At 43.5% G+C, this 22934-nt stretch overlaps 2 protein-coding genes across 7 annotated transcripts in view; one reads left to right on the top strand and one right to left on the bottom strand.

The window, feature by feature from the left end:
• The window catches only part of LOC126284460 (trichoplein keratin filament-binding protein), a 713651-nt gene that overhangs the window by 543455 nt on the left and 147262 nt on the right, over positions 1-22934 (top strand). The gene's annotated exons all lie outside the window — the stretch shown is intronic.
• LOC126284463 (peptidoglycan-recognition protein LB-like) overlaps positions 1-22934 on the bottom strand; it is a 201816-nt gene that overhangs the window by 156080 nt on the left and 22802 nt on the right. Inside the window, exon 1 of one of the 2 annotated variants that reach the window (XM_049983397.1) lies at positions 15132-15196. The exons of the other annotated variant lie outside the window; for it this stretch is intronic. Within the exon in view, the coding sequence (XP_049839354.1) occupies positions 15132-15150 (19 nt within the window). The 5' untranslated portion in view covers positions 15151-15196. Of the gene's footprint in view, positions 1-15131; positions 15197-22934 lie in introns of those variants that run through there. 2 annotated transcript variants of the gene reach the window in all.

The raw sequence follows: 22934 nt of genomic DNA, 5'->3' as shown, positions 1-22934 counted from the left end.
AAGCTGCACAAAGACTGAAAAGTCCATACGCACACATCCACCGTAGCCAGTTTATGGTAATTATGAATTATTCTTCACAGAATGTTTACAAACTGGTTGTTTCTTTTAGAATGGCTCATTCAAATGTTGCTACAAACAGTCTCACATTACACAATGTTGACGTTCGCGAGTAAGCATCACGCTACGCGGAATTTTGTTATTTTAAACGTCACCACAACTTCTGAATTTCACACCGTGCATTAAATCGAACTTTCTTCCACACTTTACGGCGCTTCTCAAAACGTTTTGGTACCGAAATATATATTAATAATTTTCAACGGAGCACATATCAATAGGTCTTATCACTATGAGATCCAAGCCCAGACTCTACTTCTCTCTCTACGTAAAAGAACATAGTTTACCAGAAAAACGGTCGAATACCATAATTTCTGATTGACAAAAAAACGCAAAAATAAAATTAATTTCCTTTTTACAAAACTATTTTACAGAAATCATTACCTCATTTCCCCAGTACCGTAAACAAGCGAAATAGTTTATAATAAATGCCTCGGTACGAATAACTAACTAGGCGCTGCAGTCCGTAACAGCGCTGCTGCTACGGTCGCAGGTTCTAATCCTGCCTGGGGCATGGATGTGTGTGATGCCCTTAGACTAGTTAGGTTTAAGTAGTTCTAAGTCTAGGGGACTGATGACCTCACATCATTCTCCAACATTCTTCAAGTGACCAATTACTTCACTGTATGGTGTAAAATTTTTTACATAAAATACTATTTCACATTCACACCTTCTTTCATTCTCACAACTATAAACACGACAATAGTAGTAGTTAATAAACAGTTCGAAATATAAACAAACAAACAAACCGGAAATAAAATTGTCAGTATTTTGACTGCAACTGAAACAGTGCCCGTCAGTTAGTGACCTCTATCACATCGCACAGAAACTGCATACACTCGAGCCATCTGACGCCACCTGTCATGCGCGTGACACATGCACTTCTGATCACTATGCTGTGCCTCATCTGAATAGCCATGATTGGAGGCGCTACGCCTCAAGTGGATGAAGAGGTTGAAAAATATTTGCCGAGATGGTTGACGTCTATGAGGATATCTCGCCGCATACACTGTATAAGAACGATCTGCATTCCTTCTACACTCCCCATCCACTATGAGCATGTCGGCTTTTGCTGCATTGTTGAATCCGCACACCAGTACCATTCTACAGCCGGCCGCAGTGGCCGAGCGGTTATAGGCGCTACAGTCTGGAACCGCGTGACCACTGCGTTCGCAGGTTCGAATCCTGCCTCGGGCATGTATGTGTGTGATGTCCTTAAGTTAGTTAGGTTTAAGTAGTTCTAAGTTCTAGGCGACTGATGACCTCAAAAGTTAAGTCCCATAGTGCTCAGAGCCATTTGAACCAACCAAGCATTTTACATTTCCTCAGTATTTGCGGTGCAAGATTTAGGTGATTCACCGTGTGTATGGCGAACAAGAAAGCGTGGATGAGGTGGTTAAGTTCACCGAAAGAATTCTTAATTTCGATAAACATAAAACATTTATTTCCCGAAAGCAATAGTGTACTGTCTCTGGACTTCCAGTCTACAGTATCTATTTCAAGAGTAAATTTTAGCAGGAAATCGATTGATGGTACTATAATAAAGTAACATTTTTTCGATCGCATCGTATAACACGAAAAATATTTTGGTCCCTCGGTTTCTTGATAAAACGTTATTCGCTCTATATAATCCTCGTGCAGTAGATGTGTACAGGAACAAAATTTCGTCAGTTTAAGTGTTCCTTCTCCGGTACGGAACCTGCGTTACAACCTGTGACAGCGAAGTGTAGCAAAGTGAAGGAAACCCTCTGTTTTTCTCCAGTCCGCGAGAGGAGTGCTGAGTTACGTTGAAGTCGTTGCGACGGCACGGTCGGCCTCTCCTTGCAATTGTGGCTCTGTTCTTAGAAACGAAATCACTTTCGGTATTTAAGCTTGAGTGTGGGTAGCGCGCAACGTTCCGTGTCACAAGTAAAACATAAATCAGAAATGACAGGTATTCTGACGTAGCTGCAATTTATCTTACGCTTAGTACAATGGGTAATAAAAAAATAGTGTGTGAGAAAAACGGTCGTGATGTAGATCCTAACAAGTTTTAAATGCAGTTCACTGGAAATCGACGCTAGTAGTCCTTCGAACGGTACATCCTTTTTCATTTGCTCTCTCTCACTGTTTTCCTGTGCCATTTTGTTAAATACAAGGTAATAATATAAACGATGTGAAGGCAGGATCAGGAAGCATGTTATTAAAGTAGAGAAGAGACACCATTGATGCCAAGAATAATTTTTGTCAAACATTCCTGTTGGCCGTATGTAGGTAATTGTGGATTATGTTACAGACACAGTTAGTATACGTCTGTTGTGTTCGTCTACACGTGTGTTTACAATGATACTACTGCTGATGAAACAAGTCGGGCTATTTTGAATAATACCAGAATTTGCTTAAGTCGGACATGTTGCGCCTTCAGTTTCGTTTCTCTTTTCTTGTTTTTCCCTAACTTTGTCGGTTCCCCTAGTTGTGCATATTTCTTTTGCACACACAATGACAAATCAAGGGTTATTTCTGTGGAAAATGTGTTTTTACTGTTCCACTATTTAGTGAGCCTTGCTGTTTAAGAGAAGGCAGTTTTTGGTGCCGGAGTAAAATACAATTGCTTATTAGTGCTTGCAGTACCCTGGAGGAGAAGTTACAGAACGTCCTGAGAGTGAGTGAATGAAGTTAATTGGCCTGAACCAGCCTTTTCCCCGCGGCTTCGCCCACGTATTCTTCCAAGTACGAGCGTACTGAACACTCCTCCTCCTCCTCCTCCTCCTCCTCCTCCTCTGCCTCTCTGTGTCCACCTCTTCCTCCCTCTGTATCTTCATTCCCTGACCCTCTCACCGTATTCTCCCCCTACATCTTTCCATCTCCTCGACTTCCTTTTCCATCTGCCCACTACTTCTCCACATCATTCACCTGTCTCAGGCAGCTCCCCCTCCTCCCCTCACTTTGTCCATTTTCTCCTCCCCTTTGGTTCAAATGGCTCTAAGCACTATGGGACTTTCATCTAAGATCATCAGTCCCCTAGATGCAGAACTACTTAAACCTAATTAACCTAAGGACATCGCACACATCCATGCACGAGGCAGGATTCGAACCTGCGACCGTAGCAGCAGCGCGGTTCCGGACTGAAGCGCCTAGAACCGCTCGGCCACAGCGGCGGGCCCCCTTCGCTCCATCCAGTCCTTCCTACGTCCATCTCAGCCTGTCCCCAGCCATCCGCGTCTGCGTGTGTAGCTCCTGCATTACAGTTCGATAAAAGATGCCGATACGGCTCCCAGTTCACGCCTTTCATGCAGAGATTGTACACATCAGGGACCTGAAAATAATTGATATGCCTCCAGACGTACAGCCCTCAAGTGATGCAGGTCAGTAAAATAAGCCGATACTACTCCAACAAAACACGCCGGTCGTGCAAATATGCCTCTCCAGACTGCCCTGCAAAGAAGGTTGATAGGGGAAGGTGATACCATTCCCACACAATGTGACTGTTGTGCAGGTCGGCCAATATGCCAAGAGTTGGAAAATACACAGTGGAGTCAAGTGGTGACCGACGGTTGAGTGGTATGCTCAAGGGAGCGATTCTGGACACTTTTAGTTTGGTTCTTGAAGAAAGCAGACGTACCGGTAATGTAGTGCGTCTTTCGGTCGATTGGGTGGTAGATTCTAGGCGGTGAACGACAGGTACACTGAAGAGCCAAAGAAACTGGTACACCCACCTAATATCGTGTAGGGCCCCAGCGAGCTCGCAGAAGTGCCGCAACACGACGTGTCATGGACTCGACTAATGTCTAAAGTGGTGGCGAAGGAAATTGACGTCATGAAGCCTCCAGGGCTATCCATAAATCAGTAAGAATACGAGGGATGGAGATCTCTTCTGAACAGCACATTGCAAGGCATCCCAGATATACTCAGTAATGTTCACGCCTGGGGAGTTTGGTATCCAGCGGAAGTGTTTAAACTCAGAAGAGTTTTGCTGAAGCCACTCTGTAGCAATTCTGGACGTATGGGGTTTCGCATTTTCCTGCTCGAAATTGCCAAAGACCGTCGGAATGCACAATGTACGTGAATGGATGCAGGTGATCAGACCGGATACTTACGTACGTGTCAGCTGTCAGTCCTATCTAGACGTATCAGGGGCCCCATATCACTCCAACTACACACAACCCACACCGTTACAGAGCCTCCACCAGCTTGAACAGTCCCCTGCTGACATGCAGGGTCCATGGAATCATGAGGCTGTCTCCTTACCCGTACACGTCCATCCACTCGATTCAATTTGAAATGAGACTCGCCCGACCAGCAACATGTTTCCAGTCATCAGCAATCCAATGTTGGTGTTGACGGGCTCAGGCGAGACGTATAGGTTTGTGTTGTGCAGTCATCAAGGCTATGCGGGTGAGCCTTCGGCTCCAAAAGCCCATATCGATTATGTTTTGTCGAATTGTTCGCACGCTGACACTTGTTGATGGCTCAGCATTGAAATATACAGCAATTTACGGAAGGGTTGCACTTCCGTCACGTTGAACAATTCTCTTCAGTCGTTGTTGGTCCCGTTCTTGCAGGACTTTTTTTTTCCGCAGCGATGTCGGAGATTTAATGTTTTACCGGAATCCGGATATTCACGGTACGCTCGTGTAATGGTCATACGGGAAAATCACCACTCGATCGCCACCTCGGAGGTGCTGTGTCCCATCGCTCGATTATAACACCACGTTCAGACTCACTTAAATCTTGATATCGTCCCACTGTAGCGGCAGTAACAACTTCGCCGGACTCTTATTGTCTTATATAGGTTTTGCCGACCACGGCGCCCTGTTCTGCCTGTTTACATCTCTCTGTATTTGAATACGTACGCCTATACCAGTTTCTTCGGCGCTTGAGTGCACAATACTCTCTGATTTTTTCCAGTTGCATTATGGAAATGAGAATAAACAGATTTTGAGTTTTTACTCATGATCTCCGATGTGTTGAAATCATCATGTTGAACCGTGAACTATTTTGATCTGATAAATATTTCGTGATTTTGATCACGAAATGGACGTAGTTTTCACACGCCTTGGATTACTATTTATCTTGGGGATACTGCTACCATGCTCGTAACGCTCTCAACGTAACAGTACTGGATTTGATAAGATTATTTTCTGTCTGTATTTTTTTTTATTATGATATCGTAGGACCACTTTCCGTTTAGTTGGGACGTACTTTCATGAATAAACATTATCCAACATAATTCTCTGTCGTCTACATCAATTACAGCTATTAGAATAGAACCCGTTTTATTAAATTTTTCATTTATCTTTTATTTTATATTTCTGTGTATTTTATTAACTCGCAATTGTAGCCATTGTATAGACTGTTTGACTGCAGGTTCATATCTACAGGTTATTATTTGCAGTGACTTACCTGCTGGACATGAAAGCGGACGTGCGTGGCTCGACCCTACGAATACTTCGTGCCATTCCTTTTAAAGAGAGCTGTGTATAGCCCAGTTACCTAAGATGCGAGCAACATAAGTACAGACGCAGTTGGTTTGTTCACGTGGTATGCTGTTCAGAGAACAAACACTCAGGAGAAAACTGCTAGGTCTGGGGACGGAGTAAGCCCCTTTCGCCCAGTCGGGGCACGGATAATGATACCTGGTGGCTCTTGATATCGTAAGGCTGATTCATGCGAAAAATGTGTCCGAGTGAACTGTACTGGTGCGATCAGACCCATGGTCTGCATGATTATTTATAAAGGTATTTTAAAATAATATGACCAGAGTAAAAAATGCTCCTGGCATAGCACAAAGAAGGCGAATATGTTTTGCGCGGATTTAGGGATGCAAAAGAAGGAAACAGGATTTTTCGTCTTATCTGGCAGCTTCAAAGGCCATGTCATGTAATACAATGCATCGTGTCAAACAAAGTAGATGCTCGATGTCATGTCGTATTAACATAAGCACATGCCATCCAGCATGGCGTTTGTCATGCCGTGCAATATGACACAGCGTGTCATTGAAAGTTCAGGATACATGTTTCCTCACTCTGGGATACTTTCTATTATAGACGCACATAAATTTGTGTCTACTTGTCCTTTCACCCTTCAACATTGATGTAACGTAGGTTGAATTTGGCGGGAGAAATGGGGCCCTCGTGAAAAAAAATCTACTGCCCCACCCAAAAGTCAAAAAATCATATGCTCGATCAGACAGTGGGCCTATACCATTTTGTACAAAGCTGGATATAATTCTGGATTGGTACATGCATTATTTTACACGCACACAGATTTTTGATGATTTAAAGCCAGTTGTATAAACAACGAAACGATAATCAACTGTAATAATAATTTTTTTTAAATTATATACGAATGTAGCGCTTAAAAAGCAGCGCATTTCTACAAAACACAATTTCATTTGCACACGCGTTGTGTTTCGCACCCGAAAGATATAAGCTTCGTATAATTACCCTAAGAATATATTTTCACTATCATCTGTATCACGTAAAGCCTTTTCAGCAAGTGTGATTCGCGTAACGTAAATCCGGATTTTACGCGCATTTTATATGCAACGTGGCAACGGAGAAAGATGTTACAGAACAACAGGACAACCATGAATTTCATGTATTTGTTCACCCTCTCTCGGACTTTGAACAGATTCTCACAAATTTGTGACATAGATGTGGCGCGCGTAGAAACACTCACAAAAAACGTGTTTGTTTGCACGTAAAATCCGCATAAAGTTAGACTTCTGAATGCGAGTTTCCAATTGTATCGTAATAATGCATTTCATATTTATCTGAATCACTTTAAACCTTTCCGCGCATTTGATTCACGTAAGAACGAACTTAATTGGATAAAAAGAATTTCGTTTTGGCATTATCCATTTATCTACCTTCGTACAAGTGTAAAGTACAGTATAGAAGTGGCGCACTTCAAATACCTCGCAGAAAACGTGTTTTCTCCCATGAAATCCAAACGATGCAAGATTTTTTAAATGGTTAAAACTTGCCTTAGACCTACCGGTGAACCAAATTTGAACCACCGGTCTACCTCCAACCCGGATTTATTTACGTTTTCCTTTTTTTTTGCACTTACAATCTTAACGACGTTAACTGTTGTTGCATGTAAAATCCGAACGCTACACATACAAATCATGCCATTAGTTGAGCATTATTTTCAGCCCAATTAAAATCTCTTGCAGAATAAATTAATCGATTCGCACAATTTGTCTGGGCGCCAGCTCGGGTTCGTCGTTCAACGTGTTTCATATACTGTAACAAAGCTGCAGTGAGACAGTTGTTCGAATAGTTATACAAGTGGGCGGGCTGAACCAAAGATATTTTTTACCCCGTTCCTGGCGCAGGTAGGTACTGAGTACCAAGAACCCTGCCCCCCCCCCCCCCCCACACACACACACACTTATTACACACAACCGTGATTCTGTGTGTCGCCTTTTCGTACATGTTTTTATTGCGCTTGCGCTCTGTAACTAAACCACATGGTGTATACGATACTGAAAATCACTCACCAGAGTGAAAATCGAATGGAAAAGACTACCATCATGCACATGGGGTCATCAGAGAAACGTCCGCAACTCGTGGTGTTACGGTAGCGTTCTCGCTTCCCGCGCACGGAATCCCGGGTTCGATTACCGGCGGGGTCGTGATGACCGGGTGTTGTGTGTTCATTTTCATTTCATCATCATTGACTTGCAAGTCGCCGAAGTGGCGTTAAAGAAAGTGCAATGCGGCGGCCGAACTTCCCCTCATAGGGCCTCCCGGCCAACAATGCCGTACGATCATTTCACTTCGTCAGTGAAACGACGGATGGCTTTAACTAAGTGCAGATGTTACAAAATTCCAACAGCCAACTACCTTTACGCCATTAAGATGCTATTCAGGAGATAAATGAACCCGCTGGTAAAACTTTCCTACTAGATTTAAGACAGACGTTACGCTGACTGTGTACCTAGGTCACCACATTCATCAGTAGTGTGAGGGGTAGGACTGCAGCCAAAGTTTCATCATGACATTTGCCCTGCTACGATTGTGACTACTCGTACGGGGTATAACACCAGGGACCAACTAAAGAGCGGGATACAACTCGTCGGTTCTGACCAATGAAGGCGTATGTAAGTCATAGATGATAATTTGTGAGCCATAAATAATAAACCAGTTATCTTGCGAAACGAAGCATCGAAGCGTTTCGTTGTTGTTCGACTTTTTAAAGAATTTGTGTACAAATGTGTGGTCAAAGTGGGGGCGGTGTATCCCATTGTTCAGTACTCCCTTATACAGGGTGATTCAAAAAGAATACCACAACTTTAAAAATGTGTATTTAATGAAAGAAACATAATATAATCTTCTGTTATACATCATTACAAAGAGTATTTAAAAAGGTTTTTTTTCACTCATAAACAAGTTCAGAGATGTTCAATATGGCTCCCTCCAAACACTCGAGCAATATCAACCCGATACTCCAACTCGTTCCACACTCTCTGTAGCATATCAGGCGTAACAGTTTGGATAGCTGCTGTTATTTCTCGTTTCAAATCATCAATGGTGGCTGGGAGAGGTGGCCCAAACACCATATCCTTAACATACCCCCATAAGAAAAAATCGCAGGGGGTAAGACCAGGGCTTCTTGGAGGCCAGTGATGAAGTGCTCTGTCACTCTGTCTTAGCATCAACTGACGCTGACGTCTAGTCAACAGCGCCTCAAGCGAACAAATGTTCAACTAAATGAAACTTTATAGCTCCCTTAATTCGCCGACAGATAGTGCTTAGCTCTGCCTTTTGTCGTTGCAGAGTTTTAAATTCCTAAAGTTGTGGTATTCTTTTTGAATCACCCTGTACACTATCACTTTGATGGCGGCCAGATACGACATACAAGCGACACAGTTGCTCGGACGCAGCTTTTACCGACGTCGCTGGCCGCCGCTGCCGCCCTTGCGTGTGCCAGACAGTCAGGCCTCCGTCGGCCGCCTCGTCATCGAAGCTCGCCGGTGGTTCCCCCTTGGCGATACTGCGAGGCACGAGCTTGCTGCGCGGCCGCTTTGCACCGAACTGTCCGGCTCGCCCGCAGCCAGCTCAGCTGCGTTGGTCTCTTCTGCGTGGTCAATGTCTCTCCGGGCGTTGTTCGGATGATGCAGTACAGCAAGAAGCTTGAAAAGCGAAACGTCTTTATTTGCTCTTCGATATTGACATCAGAGCTTTCAGACATCGTTTATACTGGAGTGAATGTAAAGCAACATTCGCGTACAGCTAACCAATGTTCTATTACCATTCGGTTCTACCCGTAACAAGCGTTGATGCGAGGAAACGGAAGGAGAGCGTGTGACGAGGGACAAGCATAGTAGTGCCAAAGTCCTGCCAACGCTGCGTAGTAGTATTTTTTACAATCGTCAGACAGGTTTCACTCGATAAACACAGTTTCCAGTTACAGTGTAAAACATCTTCATATGCAGATATGAATATTTGCATGACTAACACGCAGGCAAACCGGTGTGGGAGAAGAAGAATGCAGGTGCCGAAATTTGTGTGTAAGTGTGAAATGCAGTGCACATAACACTGTACTGCATCCCCAGCCCTCCTCAGCGTCACTCCAAAACTTGGCTCGTATGTCGCTTGGTCTTTTCACTGGCTTCGCATTACAACTGAGGAGCAAATTGAACATCAAAACACACATTACCGACGAGCAACGTAATATAGACATTCATGGAGGTGGAGTGGGAGGCGGTGCAGTTACATAAAAACGAGACAGATGCAAAGAATCTAAGTAAAGTGTTACTACGTCGACGGTAATCTCCGTAACTGTTAATACATTTATCTCGCTGTGTCACAGGACGGTCAGTGCCTTCATGGAAAACCATTACGTACCCATGTGCGCACATCTTATCTCGTAGCAAATCTAGCTACAAATGTCTCTCTACACGGCTCCAAAAATATGGAAATCTCGTGGGAAGCGACGTTGCCAAGGTTGCTTCGACTGCGCTGCAGAAGTTTCGTTGAGAGGCCCTGGTACGTCCTCCATACACCCCATCTCTTCGCATGCGATTTCCATATTTTTGGAGTTTTCCTGACGGCGTTGACCATCTTGTCTCACATAGCTAGTTGGATAAATGCATTAACTGTTATAGAATTTTGAAATAATAAACAGTTTACTTTTTTCCCCGTTTGTTTCCTTTCAGTTTCACTTGTCGTTATGTGTAACAAACGGTTTCGCATTTCAATAGCTGCTACATCTGCGATAGTTCCTACTGGCCGCAGTTACACTGCGGAGCATTTCAAGAGTTTTACTGAAACACTTACAAGGCAGAGGACGTCAATAAACGATGATTAATGAAAAGTGGAACATACGTAAACCTGTCGTATAGGCAGCTTGATCTGCTAATTCTTTCTTAGGGGACAGGTAACATGTTGGCATCAAAAGGATAATCACTCACCACGTCTTTCGCATATTTTTCATGTTGAGCAGCATAGTAGATACGTATCCGTACTTGGTTTCTTGCAAACACATTTGTTGTGCTTCATAAAAAGCTTGTGCTTATTCACTCCGTTTCTACTTGACGAAAGCGTGTAATAAATTGGTCGCCTCTGTCACGTCCCCAGTTGTGCCGTTGAGTCACAATTCTTTTTCTTAGGCATATGCTCTCGAGTCCCACGACAACCTACTATACCTGTATTCTCCTGTCACCAACATTACATAGAACGTACTCTTCAGGCCACACCGTCGTTGACGCTTGTCAACACCAACAGTATTTAGCATGAAAAACAACAGAGCATAGCCGTCTGCATTGCTAGCGCCGTAGCGGAGAGGACGCGAAGATCTTCTGATGGTTTATCGAAAGACCGGCTACGAACAGAAAACGAGTGAGCACCAGCGAATGGTATTCACTCGCAGTCTCCCACCTAAAGTTACACAAGTTCACGTTCGCTGATGCTCGTTCGCTTGCCTTCGCTCCGGTGTAAACCAGACTTCCGAGTAATGAGTAACTTTTGGATCACGTGTATTGCGTCGCTGTCGAGTCAGCTACCAGTTGCAAAATGTACGTGACTCCTCAGTTTCTGCCCAGAAGCATTGAACACAAACGGTGGATTGGGGAGAAGGGATGAGGGTGAAGGCACATCTCGTATTAAAATATTGTTGACGATGTAGCAATCTACGCCGCTAGAATCGGTGTATTAATTACTAATAATCCTTACGACTGCATACTACAGTCTTGAACCGTATAGTAAACAGCAACGCTCTATGAAACTGCACTGCTGGCAGCCGCACGCAGCCTGTTTTAAGTTTCCTACAACTGACCAATGCATGGCAGTACTGACAAGGGGAAGGCCTGAGACACGGCCAACCGATTCGGCTCAAATTTGCCAGGTCGCTTGTGTACAACCTAAAACGAAGGAATCTAAGATATTTCGTGTCAACACCCCCGCGTTTTTGAGAAAATCACCCCTTAAGATTATGACGAGCAATAGACTCAGAATTGGCGGGATCGATAGATAATTGTAAATAGAGCATTTTTCCTCATCAGGTATGGGGTCCGAAAACGCATCGAGGTTAGACACTTTTGCAACTGTCACTTCTGTACGCACATGGCAAACGCTTTTCGCCGACTCCGCCGATAGCGCAACGGCTAAGGTACCCGGCACGGTAGCTCAGTGTGTTCGGTCAGCGGGTTAGCCACGTCGCAATGGTGCAGCTCGCAGTGATACATCGATACCACCGTGTGGATCGACCATGCAACCACAGATCTAATTTCATGGATGTGTTTTACCGCTTTGCTACCGATCATCGTCTCTGGCCTTAATGTGTCAGTGGCCGCGAGCGCTGTGGCGCGGTCCACGGGTTTAAAGAGACGGAGCAAGTGCTTGAGCGTCAGTCATCCGCATCCGGCCCATTCTGAAGATGGCTGGACGGCATGCAGCCGAAACATCAGAAGAAGAAGTGAAATTTTTTGCGGCTGCACGCCCGAAATTTTGTGGAACAATCATTGTGCCGCGAAAATACGAAGATGCATATCACATTAAAGATTTTGATAGTTTTCAATCTTCCTGCTCCAAGAAAAATGTTTCGGTAGTTTAATGCTATAGGTCTGGAATATCCCAAACTGCAACAAAAACAAAAAAGCTGTATAAATTACTGTCTAAGTTTGTGAGGCATTGAGCACAGAATTTTGCAGTCTCCTTATACTGAATGCGACGACCAGGTGAACTTCCTTAAGAGCGCCGAACAGTTGTAAGGTGATGTGCTAATTCGTCACATTACTTTGGACGAGGCAGTAGCTGCCAATTTTTTCAGTCTCTGCAGTGGTTTGAGCACTTGTGTCTGGCGTTATAACTCACCGGAATTTCACATTCTTTCAGTCTGTCGATGCATCGCACTAAAGTAACTGTTAGATCTTTTTAAAAATAACCCACCTCACATGCTGCAGAAAAGACTTTCTGCGTGGAAAATATAGCTCTCATTTCTATTCCGGTGACTGACGTGTGGCAGCTTTCCGCCGAATCTCTTCGATTTAGATACGAGGAAATGAATATACTTCTCATCTTTCCACAACCTCTCCTAAGAACTCCGCTCCTTCCACGATGAAACGGTGTTACTGTTTGCGTCGTCTTTTTAACTCTGATATCACTATTTCCGACGCCCGACGAGTATAGAGTGTTATGTAATCCAGATCACGTATAATCAAAGTTGCTTCAGGGGTGGGAAACGTGCGACACGGGATCAAGTTTTACCCGGCTATCGCCACCGATGTCATTTCTAAAGTGAGTAAAAGTAAGTTGGATGTCGGTACATAAGTCAAATTTATAACTTCAGCCTTATATTCTGCAAGATGAAAGAATAGGCGTTGCTTTCTGACCCTCCCTCTTAAGTTTCCGACTGTTATTATTGGGTATTTTCCGGATGCAGTGCTTTTTTGTGTGATTTTCCCCTTGTTCAGGTAAGGAGACGACTGTGATCTTGTGGACACTGTAAATAGTAAATACTTGTGCCCGCATTTAGCAGGAGCGGTTGTATGATTTTCTTCGTTCTCGGCTGTGCCTTTGTATTTAGCATCTGATGTGTTTGGCGGCGTGTCGGTCAAGAGGGAAACTGCGTGACTATTATTGCAGTTTTTGAGTGACTACTTGATGTTATTTCCTGCGGAGAACTATTACGACCGTATTAACAGTGCAGAGGGAAGGGGATAACTGCTGGTTCATATTGCGGCTTCAATAGTAGAGCGTTGGAATTTTCTAATTTTTCTTTGAAGTCAGTACCGTCATTAGACTTGCGTATTTACAGTGTTACATTCACACTTACACAATCGTGATTTCCGCTTCAAAGTGCCATTATCAAGTGTTTTAAGTGTTATAAATTGCCTAGGATGGCATACTGTCGTATAAAAATACACTATTAGACACTTTGTCTAAAGTTTATCAGCACCTCACGCTGAGAACCAGCAGTATATTTGTGCTTGTGGATAGCTGATATCGCATACTCAACACACAAAGCTAATCTGCCGAGTAATGGTTGTAACCAGGCTAATGTTAACAAGTGACTGCCGTTAGCGATCTCGAGGAAACTTTTAAAGAAAGTGATTCCGTTCCGCAAAGTAGATGAGAAATTACAGGTAGACTTGATACGGTTCTTCGTCGAATTGGTATGAAGGCATATACAGGTTGGCTATCGAACGGCTTCCGTGGGCAATTTTCGCTATTTCATATAAATATTGACCAGATTTGAAAATTGTTTTCGTAAGCTGCTCATTAAGATGTGTAGTCTTATGTTAAAGGTTTAACACAGTAAGACAAGTATTACTGCTAGAAGCTATACAGCGTGTATATTGAGCTAGTATAACTCACGGCTTGCAAATTTCTGATAATATATTCATGCAGTATCTGAGAACAACAGTACTTAGAGACTTTAAATATAATTTCAAACCTTTTGCAAACTACGATATTGCGGTTGCTGTGTTGTTCAGAAGTATGATGCAAAGTTTCTTCGGACATGTATGCACGTAAACTACTCTTGCTTAGATGCTTAACGTCAAATATTTAACACATCAACTCGTTTGTAAAGGAATCAACTGTTTGATGCTGTTTCATACGTGGTCATTTGATTCTTTTAAGAATGTGGGTAGAGGCTTTCCTGCTAACAATAAACTACGATGCTTAAAATATTCAGCTTGGCTTGGAATGCTACTTAGGGGAACGAGGATCAGCTGAATAGAAATACTAAAACTGCTGGTTGTATATGGATAGCTGACAGCTTAATAAAAACAGAGGCGGAGCATGTTACTCTTACTGTTGTGTCCGGGATGGTGGACAGGCCATCCAACCAAAGAGGCGGCCGGCTGCCGTTATTTTGTATGCGAAAGACAAGTGGTCAAAATACGTTGTAACGAAAGTGATGTACAGCAAGCGTCCAGTGCTGGTGGATCATGCTGCCGGATGAGGAAACCGTGTGTTTAACACCTCTATCCAATCGCGTCCCCGCTCACACGTGATCCTTCTGCCGCACAATGTGAGGAAAATGTGCTGGGCGGATCGCAGCGCCCAACCAACTCGCCTCCTTGGCTGCATAGTTTCCCCACATCCCGATATGTCCCGGTACCCGACAGAGTTTTCACCTGGTGGAAGTACTGGATACATTTGCTGTACATACTGCAGGGCACAGAGAGTTGGAGTACTACTGTGACGGCTTCTCACCAGCTCAAGTACCTTTAGTTTAAACTCTGTTATCTCTCAGCTTCATAATTTGTTTGTTGTTCTGGAAGGCGGACTCTGAAGACCGTATGTAGAAAAATAAGTGAACAAACGGGTATATTCCACAACTTAGAACCATCCGTAAATATAACATCTCGAAACAATCTTAAAAATCGAAAAAAATAAACTTTTAAAAATGTAGTCTGGAGTACGAGATTTCTTGTGCTTCAGTCTCTGAAGACGCAAAGACACCAGTTTGTTAGACCCCTGGCTCTTTAACCTGAGGCCCAATATGAACAATCACTGACGTGGCAGCCGTAGCGTTGCTCGCGGAGCAGACACGAGTGAACGTAAACACTCTTGACTCACCGCACGCTGCCTGCGACATGCTCGCCGCTGGACACGTGTGCTGCCCTCTGGCGTGCTGGGCGCAGACTGCTGGACCGTCTGACCAGGTGGGGCACGGCGAGGAAGTCTCGCGCAGCCGCGTCTGGAGGGGAGTCGATGCACGTTCAGCAGCGTTGTACGACCGGCGAGGTAGTCTGCTGTGGCTGCGCTCTCTCCTGCACTACACCACGATGCGGGTCAATCAGCGGTCGGTCGGCAGAGCACTTCCCCGTAGGTCACAGCGAGCCGGCGGATTTGGATTCATTTAATTCTAGAGGAGCCCCATCACCAACTGGGCGTGCATTTCGGAACGAAAGGGACAGGTGTTATCGGCACACAGCGTCTTTCGTATATCTCATGTAAACATAGGATTGTTTTGTGTTTCGCACAAATTCCCTGCCAATGGGTCCAAAGCGGAGGTCCACAATAATTAGAAATTTGATGGGTTATGTAGATAAATAATTGAAACTTTAGATAGAGCCAGTAACAAGTTGTATGGATTGCACGTGTCATTGAAAAAGTCCTAATCTTCTTTACGCTCTGTTTTTAAAACGTGAAAAATCTATAGTATTGAAATATTCGTTTTGCCCATTCAAACAAACTTGCCACATTATTAAATTTGTTCCGTACAAGTGACACAAGAGACGTACACCAGGTCGAAGTAGCAAAAACCAAGTAAAAATGATTTCAAAATTTGAATATGTTTATCCTCCCATTAAGCAAGATCTTTTATACGCAGAGTTCTACATTCCTGGAGCCTTGAACCCAAAAGAAACGTAAGCACAAATCGTTTAATAACAAGCGGGATCATAAGAGTCGTAAATGAGGTATTGTTTCGTATAGAGATAAGCATTTTCTTGAATCAGTACAGGGTGTTAGGGGTATACGTACAGATATTGAGATCGTTGTTACCTTAATATGTACCCGCTTTAGTGGATTAGTCTCTTTTTTTTTCTCTCTGTGTAACAGTCTTCCTGGGAACACATCACATGATTTACTGCCTGATGTTTCCTGCCACAAAGTGGACTAACGCCCGTCAGTATAGTCTCTCCGTTTTGTATCCATGCGTCCACGATACTATTACCTGACCTGCTACCCAGAGGAAAATAAATATCAGTGGCTTGCTTCTGCTACACGTACTTGGAGGTACTAACTAACCTAAAACGTACTAATCGCAGTAGGCATAATTATTTGTCCCCAAATGAAGTAAATACCGGTGTAATGTTGTTCAGTACATTGTTCTCGGTGATCTGTACGATCTGTACTTATACCCGTTACACCCCGTGGATATTCACACATACAGTACTTACACAGTCGTAGTTCCCTGAATAGAATTTCCGGTGTTCGCTTACAATCAAAGTGCAAATGCTGAGTTTCATTGAAGGTAACGAGAGCAAGCCTCAATTCGTCAATAATAAACAATATGTTCTTTGGGACATACCATTGGTGATCTTGCAGCTCTCGAAGAATGAAATTACAACGAAATCCATCCCTTTAGCTGCTTACAGGTGTTGATAAATATGAACAGGGACAGTTGAAAATCTCTGCCCCGACCGGGACTCGAACCCGGGATCTCCTGCTTACATGGCAGACGGTCATTCCGACTGAGCCGTCGACGACACAGAGGATAATGCGACTGCAGGGGAGTATCTCTTGCAAACTCCCCGTGAGACCCACACGTCCAACTTACTGTCCACACACTACACTTGTAGTGCCTCTGCCCACTATACACATTACTCTCGGTAGTCAATCTACCGGTTCCCGTAAGAGTTCGGGCAATGTGAGTGCATCCGCACTGAAGAAGATCATCAGCCGGTAAGCCTTATCTATATGAAGATATCTGTGCTTTCGGACATGTCCCGGGTTCGAGTCCCGGTCGGAGCAGACATTTTCAACTGTCCACGTTGATATTTATCAACGCCTGTAAGCAGCTAAATGTCTGGATTTCGCTGTAATTTCGTGAGTCAGATCTGGTCTGACTAAAATTTGCTGCTCTTAAAAATAACACGCAAGTAATAACATTAACAGGAAATTACCCATGTAGATCAAAAACTGCTGTTGATGAGACAGTCGAATAAGTTTCTTATTTTAGCTGGCTGTGACGTCAGTTGTAACTATGACAACATTAAACAGATTCCAAGCTAAGCAAGGAAATTTAGACGCAGTTTCAAAGGAAAAACAAGAATAGGAACATAATTCAAATGTCAATAAAATTTTCTTGGTACCCAAGCCATATGAGTTCGAATAAAATACTTCAGCTTTCGATGACTGTATCTGCCATTGTCGTCAGGAGTAAAAACCCCTGACTGCCTGGACTATTTTTTTTCCTTTATTGTTATTTCTCCCTCCTCACCCCCATGTGAACCTAGAGGGCGGGGCGGCTGGCAGAAGCACGAACAACCCACTCTTCAGCCAGTAGAATTTACTTATAACTTAGATGCTAAAAGAAAAGAACAAGGAGACATATGTACTATGAATTTAAAATTACTTTAAAAGGTGATGTTAATAGGGGGAGAGAAGTAATGTAATGATGTCTTCATGGATTCAGTGTTGGTAGGACGGATGTATGTCGAGGCAGAGTACGTGGTCCGGGAGAGGGAGACGGTTGCAATTCCTTTGCGAGAGGATGTGGAGGGCGTGCAGGTAGAGGGTTGGTGGGATGTGTGAGATGTAGCAGCACACTAGGATTGCAAAGGGGAGGGAACACGGTATGATTGTCGGAGTCGGGTGTACGTGTGGCGTAGGTTATTCAAAAGTGTTCAGTGTTAGTGAGGAGATATCGGAATTTACTGAGTTAAAGGATCTTTGTGGGGGAAGGTATAGCGGATGCAGAAAGCGTGGCGGTAAGCAAGGCATCCAAGTATCTGGGAGGACATTTAGAACTTGGGAGGGGCGGATATCCGTGCAACATTTGCATAGCAAAGGATAGGGCAGATCAGCGGTTTCTATGTGTGAAGGACTGTGGAGGGGTGGAGTCCCCACGTTTTGCCTGTTAATAGTTTGTCTGTTTTGGGCTTTCTGTTGCGTGATTGGTAGGTGAGATCTTTACATTAGTTGCTGTTGGAAGGTTAGACAAGGTATTTTAGCGTGTTAGCTGGATGGGACGGTCGTAAATTGTGAAATAGAAATCCTGGAGATGGACGCTCCAGATGGTGTGTCCTGTAACTATTACCTGCGTTTTCAAGGGGTTAATCTTTAATGAGCCATTGATTACACCAGGAGGTAAATTGATTCAGCTGGATTTAGAGGGATTGTTGTGATTTCTGGATCATAGGATAGAGGGCGAGCAAAGTGATGTCATCAGCATACTGAAGGAGGTGGTTTGGGCATCGGCAGTGTATAAGAGGTAAAGGAGAGGGGAGGATCCCTGGGGCGCTCCTGCAGTGGGGTGGAAGGTACGGGAATTGGTGATGGTAAAAACACATAGGACGGCCTATTGGAGAGGAAGGACGCAATAAAACAGGAATAATTGATTGTAAGTGCATAACTCTTGAGTTTGGAAAGGAGACTGGAATGTCCTACATGGTTGCGTGCTTTTCTAGGTCAAGGGAGACAAAAATGGCGGATGTACAGTTGTTGAGCTGTTGGGATAGGAAATCGGGGTGAGGTTCAGAAGTTGATCATCAGCAGAAAAGGAGGGACAGAAGCCAAATTGGGTAATAGAAAACAGATGCTGTGGGAGCAGATGGTGGATGTGTCAGGAGAGGATTGATTGAAAGACCTCGCTAAACACTGAGGTGAGGCAGAACGAGGGAGGTATCAGTGGGGGGGTTGTTTGGTTTGAGAAAATGTAGGATTTTGGAGGCGTTCCACAGGTGGGGATGGTAGCCTCTGGAGAGGATGGTGGTATACAGGGTTGCAAAGGTGATGAGAAAGGAGAGAGGGCATTCTTTGAGGTGGCGATAGGTAGTTCAGTCATGACCAGCGGACATCTTGTATTTCCTGTGAAGTACTGGTTTTATGTCCTGTGCTGTGACTGGTGTGTTTAATTGCGTTTCTGGCATGTTGAAGTACCAGAAGCTGAGGGCCAGGGGTGGAACTGTGGTATCTGTGTATTCGGGGACAGAAGGGAATTGGGAGCAGTCAAAGTGAGGGTCGGCAGGGATAGGGAAGATGCCTGAGAGATAGTACACAAAGTAATTTGCTTTGTTCAGATCGTCAGGTAAGGGTCGATCGTTGTGAAATATCGGGTAATGAGGGATGGGATGGGTGCCAGTAAGTTGGTGGAATGTTTTCTAGTATTTGGGAGAGTTCACTGGGAGTGTAGCGTTGAGTCTGATGCATGTTTAGTGCTAGTTCCGGCGTTTTCCATATTGAGTAAATTTCTAATGTATCGTTGTATTTACCAGAGGTGTTTGAGCGGTTCCCAGCCACTAGCCTTTAGGGAGGATTGACGTAAGCGATGGGATTCACGGAGGAGTGCAGCTTGTGGGGGAGCGTGGGGCGTTGAGGATATATATAATAGCGATATAGGCGGAGATAGCATCTTACGAGGTCTGTTTCAGGATTCCTGGTAGGCATTCCATTTGGTATGGGAGTAGTAATTGATAACATTTGGATGGGGTGCATGGGGATGGAGATGGAGTAGTGTGTAGGAAATGGCGAGGAGGACAGGTAGGTGATCATTTCCAGTTGGATCGAGGACTTGTGCAGTGGGGTGTCCAAGGAGGTTGGGTGATGTTAGGACGACATCTGAGATTGTGTTGCTTTCGGACAGGTACGCTGTTACATGGAGACAATTTTACCTTGGAGGGGTTGAGCAAACTGGTACCACAGTTGGAATTCAACAGCGGATCTATTATGGATGTTGAGGTCAGTGGCAGTAATATAGGTGCAAATGGTACTTCGATGTTGGTGATGAAATCATAGGAGATGGGATTATTAGATCGGTTGTGGATGGTACGACAAATAAGTTAGGGGTTTGAGGAGGAGACTAAGTGTAAGCTGTTCGGTGACCAAGCGGTGCAGGCAGAAGTCAGGTTGTCGCTGCGCCAACAAAGTCCATCATTCTGCAATGAGATTATCAACAAACTGGCCTCTCGTTGGGAGAAATGTGTTCGTCACCAGGGTGAATATGCTGAGAAGTAAATATGTACACGTCAAGAACAAAGATGTACAAAGCTAATAATGGTAGTTTTAATTAAAATACCTCGTAGAATTTTGATATAAAAAATCGGAGCGTTTCCTTTTCAGCACTACATATTATATCTGCTTACAACATGCACAGACAATAGATGACCAACCAATAATCGAACAAAATCACAACGTGAATTTTAAGGATCATCACTATTTTGCAACACGAATAACGATATTTCATACTATTTTATACACAGTACAACCACAGCTAAAAAGAACTTTGTTAATATTTAAAAGTTTTCAATCCGTTTCCTACAGCAACAAAAAACAGGTCTTAGAAGTTGTGGGATTCACTGCGAATGATGTCTCTTCAAGCCGCTTTAGCTGTTTAGTAGACCTCTATTGGGAACACAAGCAGTTCCGCACCGTTACAGATGCATCTTCAGATGATACACTATTAACTGAAATATAGTTTTTCAAAATAGAATTTTATTAAGAAAGTGAAGGAGGGAATTTTTTTATAAAAATTCTTAAAAATATATGTCGAACATACATTAACTGTGACACTGTGAAATGCTCACATGTTTAGCCCTCAGTCAGACAGTTAGCTATCATGCAACCATTAAAATTTAGTCCAAAGTGTGTAAAAAACTTAGTCTACGGGTTCTACGATGCTAAATAATAGCAACCCACCGAAGTACTGGTGCGTTTTGAATCACTTATCATTAAGCAAATGTAAAACCGCTGATTGTTTGTTAATGTCAGTGCTACGGACTAGTTCTACTATAAACTCATATTGGCAAACATTCATCCCCAGTTTGACAGTTTGATACCATGAATCATGAGATTTCCTGTGATGGAAAACTATGAAAAAGAGTGAACCTATGGCAAGAAACCACTTGCAGTGTATATGACTGACCGTTTTGCTACAGTAATGCAAGTGCCACGAAAGTAAAAGTAACATTACTTAACCAAGCCTGTTTTGCTGGGACGCCATAATGAAAAGCGTAAAATAAGTAAAAGAATTCCTGTAATATGTTTCTGCTCCGGCAGACGTAGACCCAGTTTTTTAAATGCACATTCAACAAATATTTTTAAAAAATTTTACAAATCAATGTTCCCCTTTGTCAGTAAAATCCTATTCTGAAAAACTGCATGTCAGTTAACAGTGCCTCACCGTAGGCAGCTAAAGCGGAAGAGTCTTCACTCACTGTGAATCTTTTAAATTTATTACACCTTATTTAGCAAAAAAAAGGGTTTGAAGATTCTTAAATGTTAACAATGAATAACGATAATATTGTGAAGCTACAATATTTTCATGTCAGTACTTATCTTTTGGAATGGCAGCATTCGTCCAGCGGTAGACTTAGTTTCTTCAAGATCTGAAATTAGCTGGTCTACATCTTCATCCACATCTGTACTTTGCAAACCACCGTGAGATGCATGGCAAAGGGTACGTCTCATTGTACGAGCTATTAGAGTTTCTTGCCGTTCAGTTGGAGCACGCGGAGAGTGATTGAATGCCTGTGTGCGTGCAGTAATTATTCTAATCTTGTCCTCATGGTCCCTATGTCAGCCATACGCAGTAGGTTGTAACATCTTCCAAGAGCCATTATTTAAAGCCGGTTCTTGAAACTTCGTTAATAGATTTTAACGCGATAGTGTACGTCTATCTTCAAGAGTCTTCCAGTTCAGTTCCTCCAGTATCTGTAATACACTGTCCTACGAATTAAACAAACCTGTGACCCATTCGTGCTGCCCTTTTCTGTGTACGTTCAACATCCCCTGATAGTCCTGTCTGGTACGAGTCCCACATCCTTGAACAATATTCTAGAACCGGTCGCACGAGTGATTTTTTTTAAAGTAATCTCCTTTGTAGACAGACTGCACTTCCCCCTGTGTCCTACAATAAATCGAAGTCTCCCACCTGCTTTGCCCACGACTGAGCGTATCTGATCATTCCGTTTCAAACCCCTACAGAGTGTTACACCCAGGAATTTGTATGAGTCGGCCGGTTCCACCAATGACTCATTATACACAGGAGACTACATTTTTTTCGTTTCGTGAAGTGCAAAGTTTACATATCTGAACATTTAGAGCAAGTGGCCAATCTCTCTACCACTTTGAAATCTTATCAAGTAGTGGCTGAATATTTGTCCAGGTTCTTTCAATAGTACTTCTTTATAGATAAGTGCATTATCAGCACAAAGCCTGATTTTACTCTTAACATTGTCTACAAGGCCCCAACACACTTCCCTGAGGCACACCCCCCGAAATTACTTCTAAATCTGACGATGACTCTGCATCCAAGATAACATGCTGTTTCCTCCCTAACAAAGAAGTCCTCAATCCAGTCACAAATTTCTATTGGTACCGCATATGCCTGAACGTTTGACAATAAGCATAGGTGCAGTACTGAGTCAAAAGCTTTTCGGAAATTAAGAAATACAGCATCTACTTAGTTGCCTCTTTAGTATGTCATGTGAGAAAAGTGCGAGTTGAGTTTCACATGATCGGTGTTTTCGAAATCCATGCTGGTCGGCAGTGAGGTAGTCATTCTGTCCAAGATACGTCATTATGTTTGTGCTCAGAATATGCTCTTCTAAGATTCTGCAAGAATTTTATGTCGAGGATATTGGACGGTAGTTTTGCGGATCATTTCTACTACCCTTCTTGGTGATGGGTGCGACCTGTGCCTTTTTTCCCACA

Source organism: Schistocerca gregaria, chromosome 8, assembly GCF_023897955.1.
Source record: "Schistocerca gregaria isolate iqSchGreg1 chromosome 8, iqSchGreg1.2, whole genome shotgun sequence".
Classification (NCBI taxonomy): domain Eukaryota; kingdom Metazoa; phylum Arthropoda; class Insecta; order Orthoptera; family Acrididae; genus Schistocerca; species Schistocerca gregaria.
Note: the sequence above shows the minus strand (reverse complement) of the source record. Positions and strands in the feature narration are given on the sequence as shown.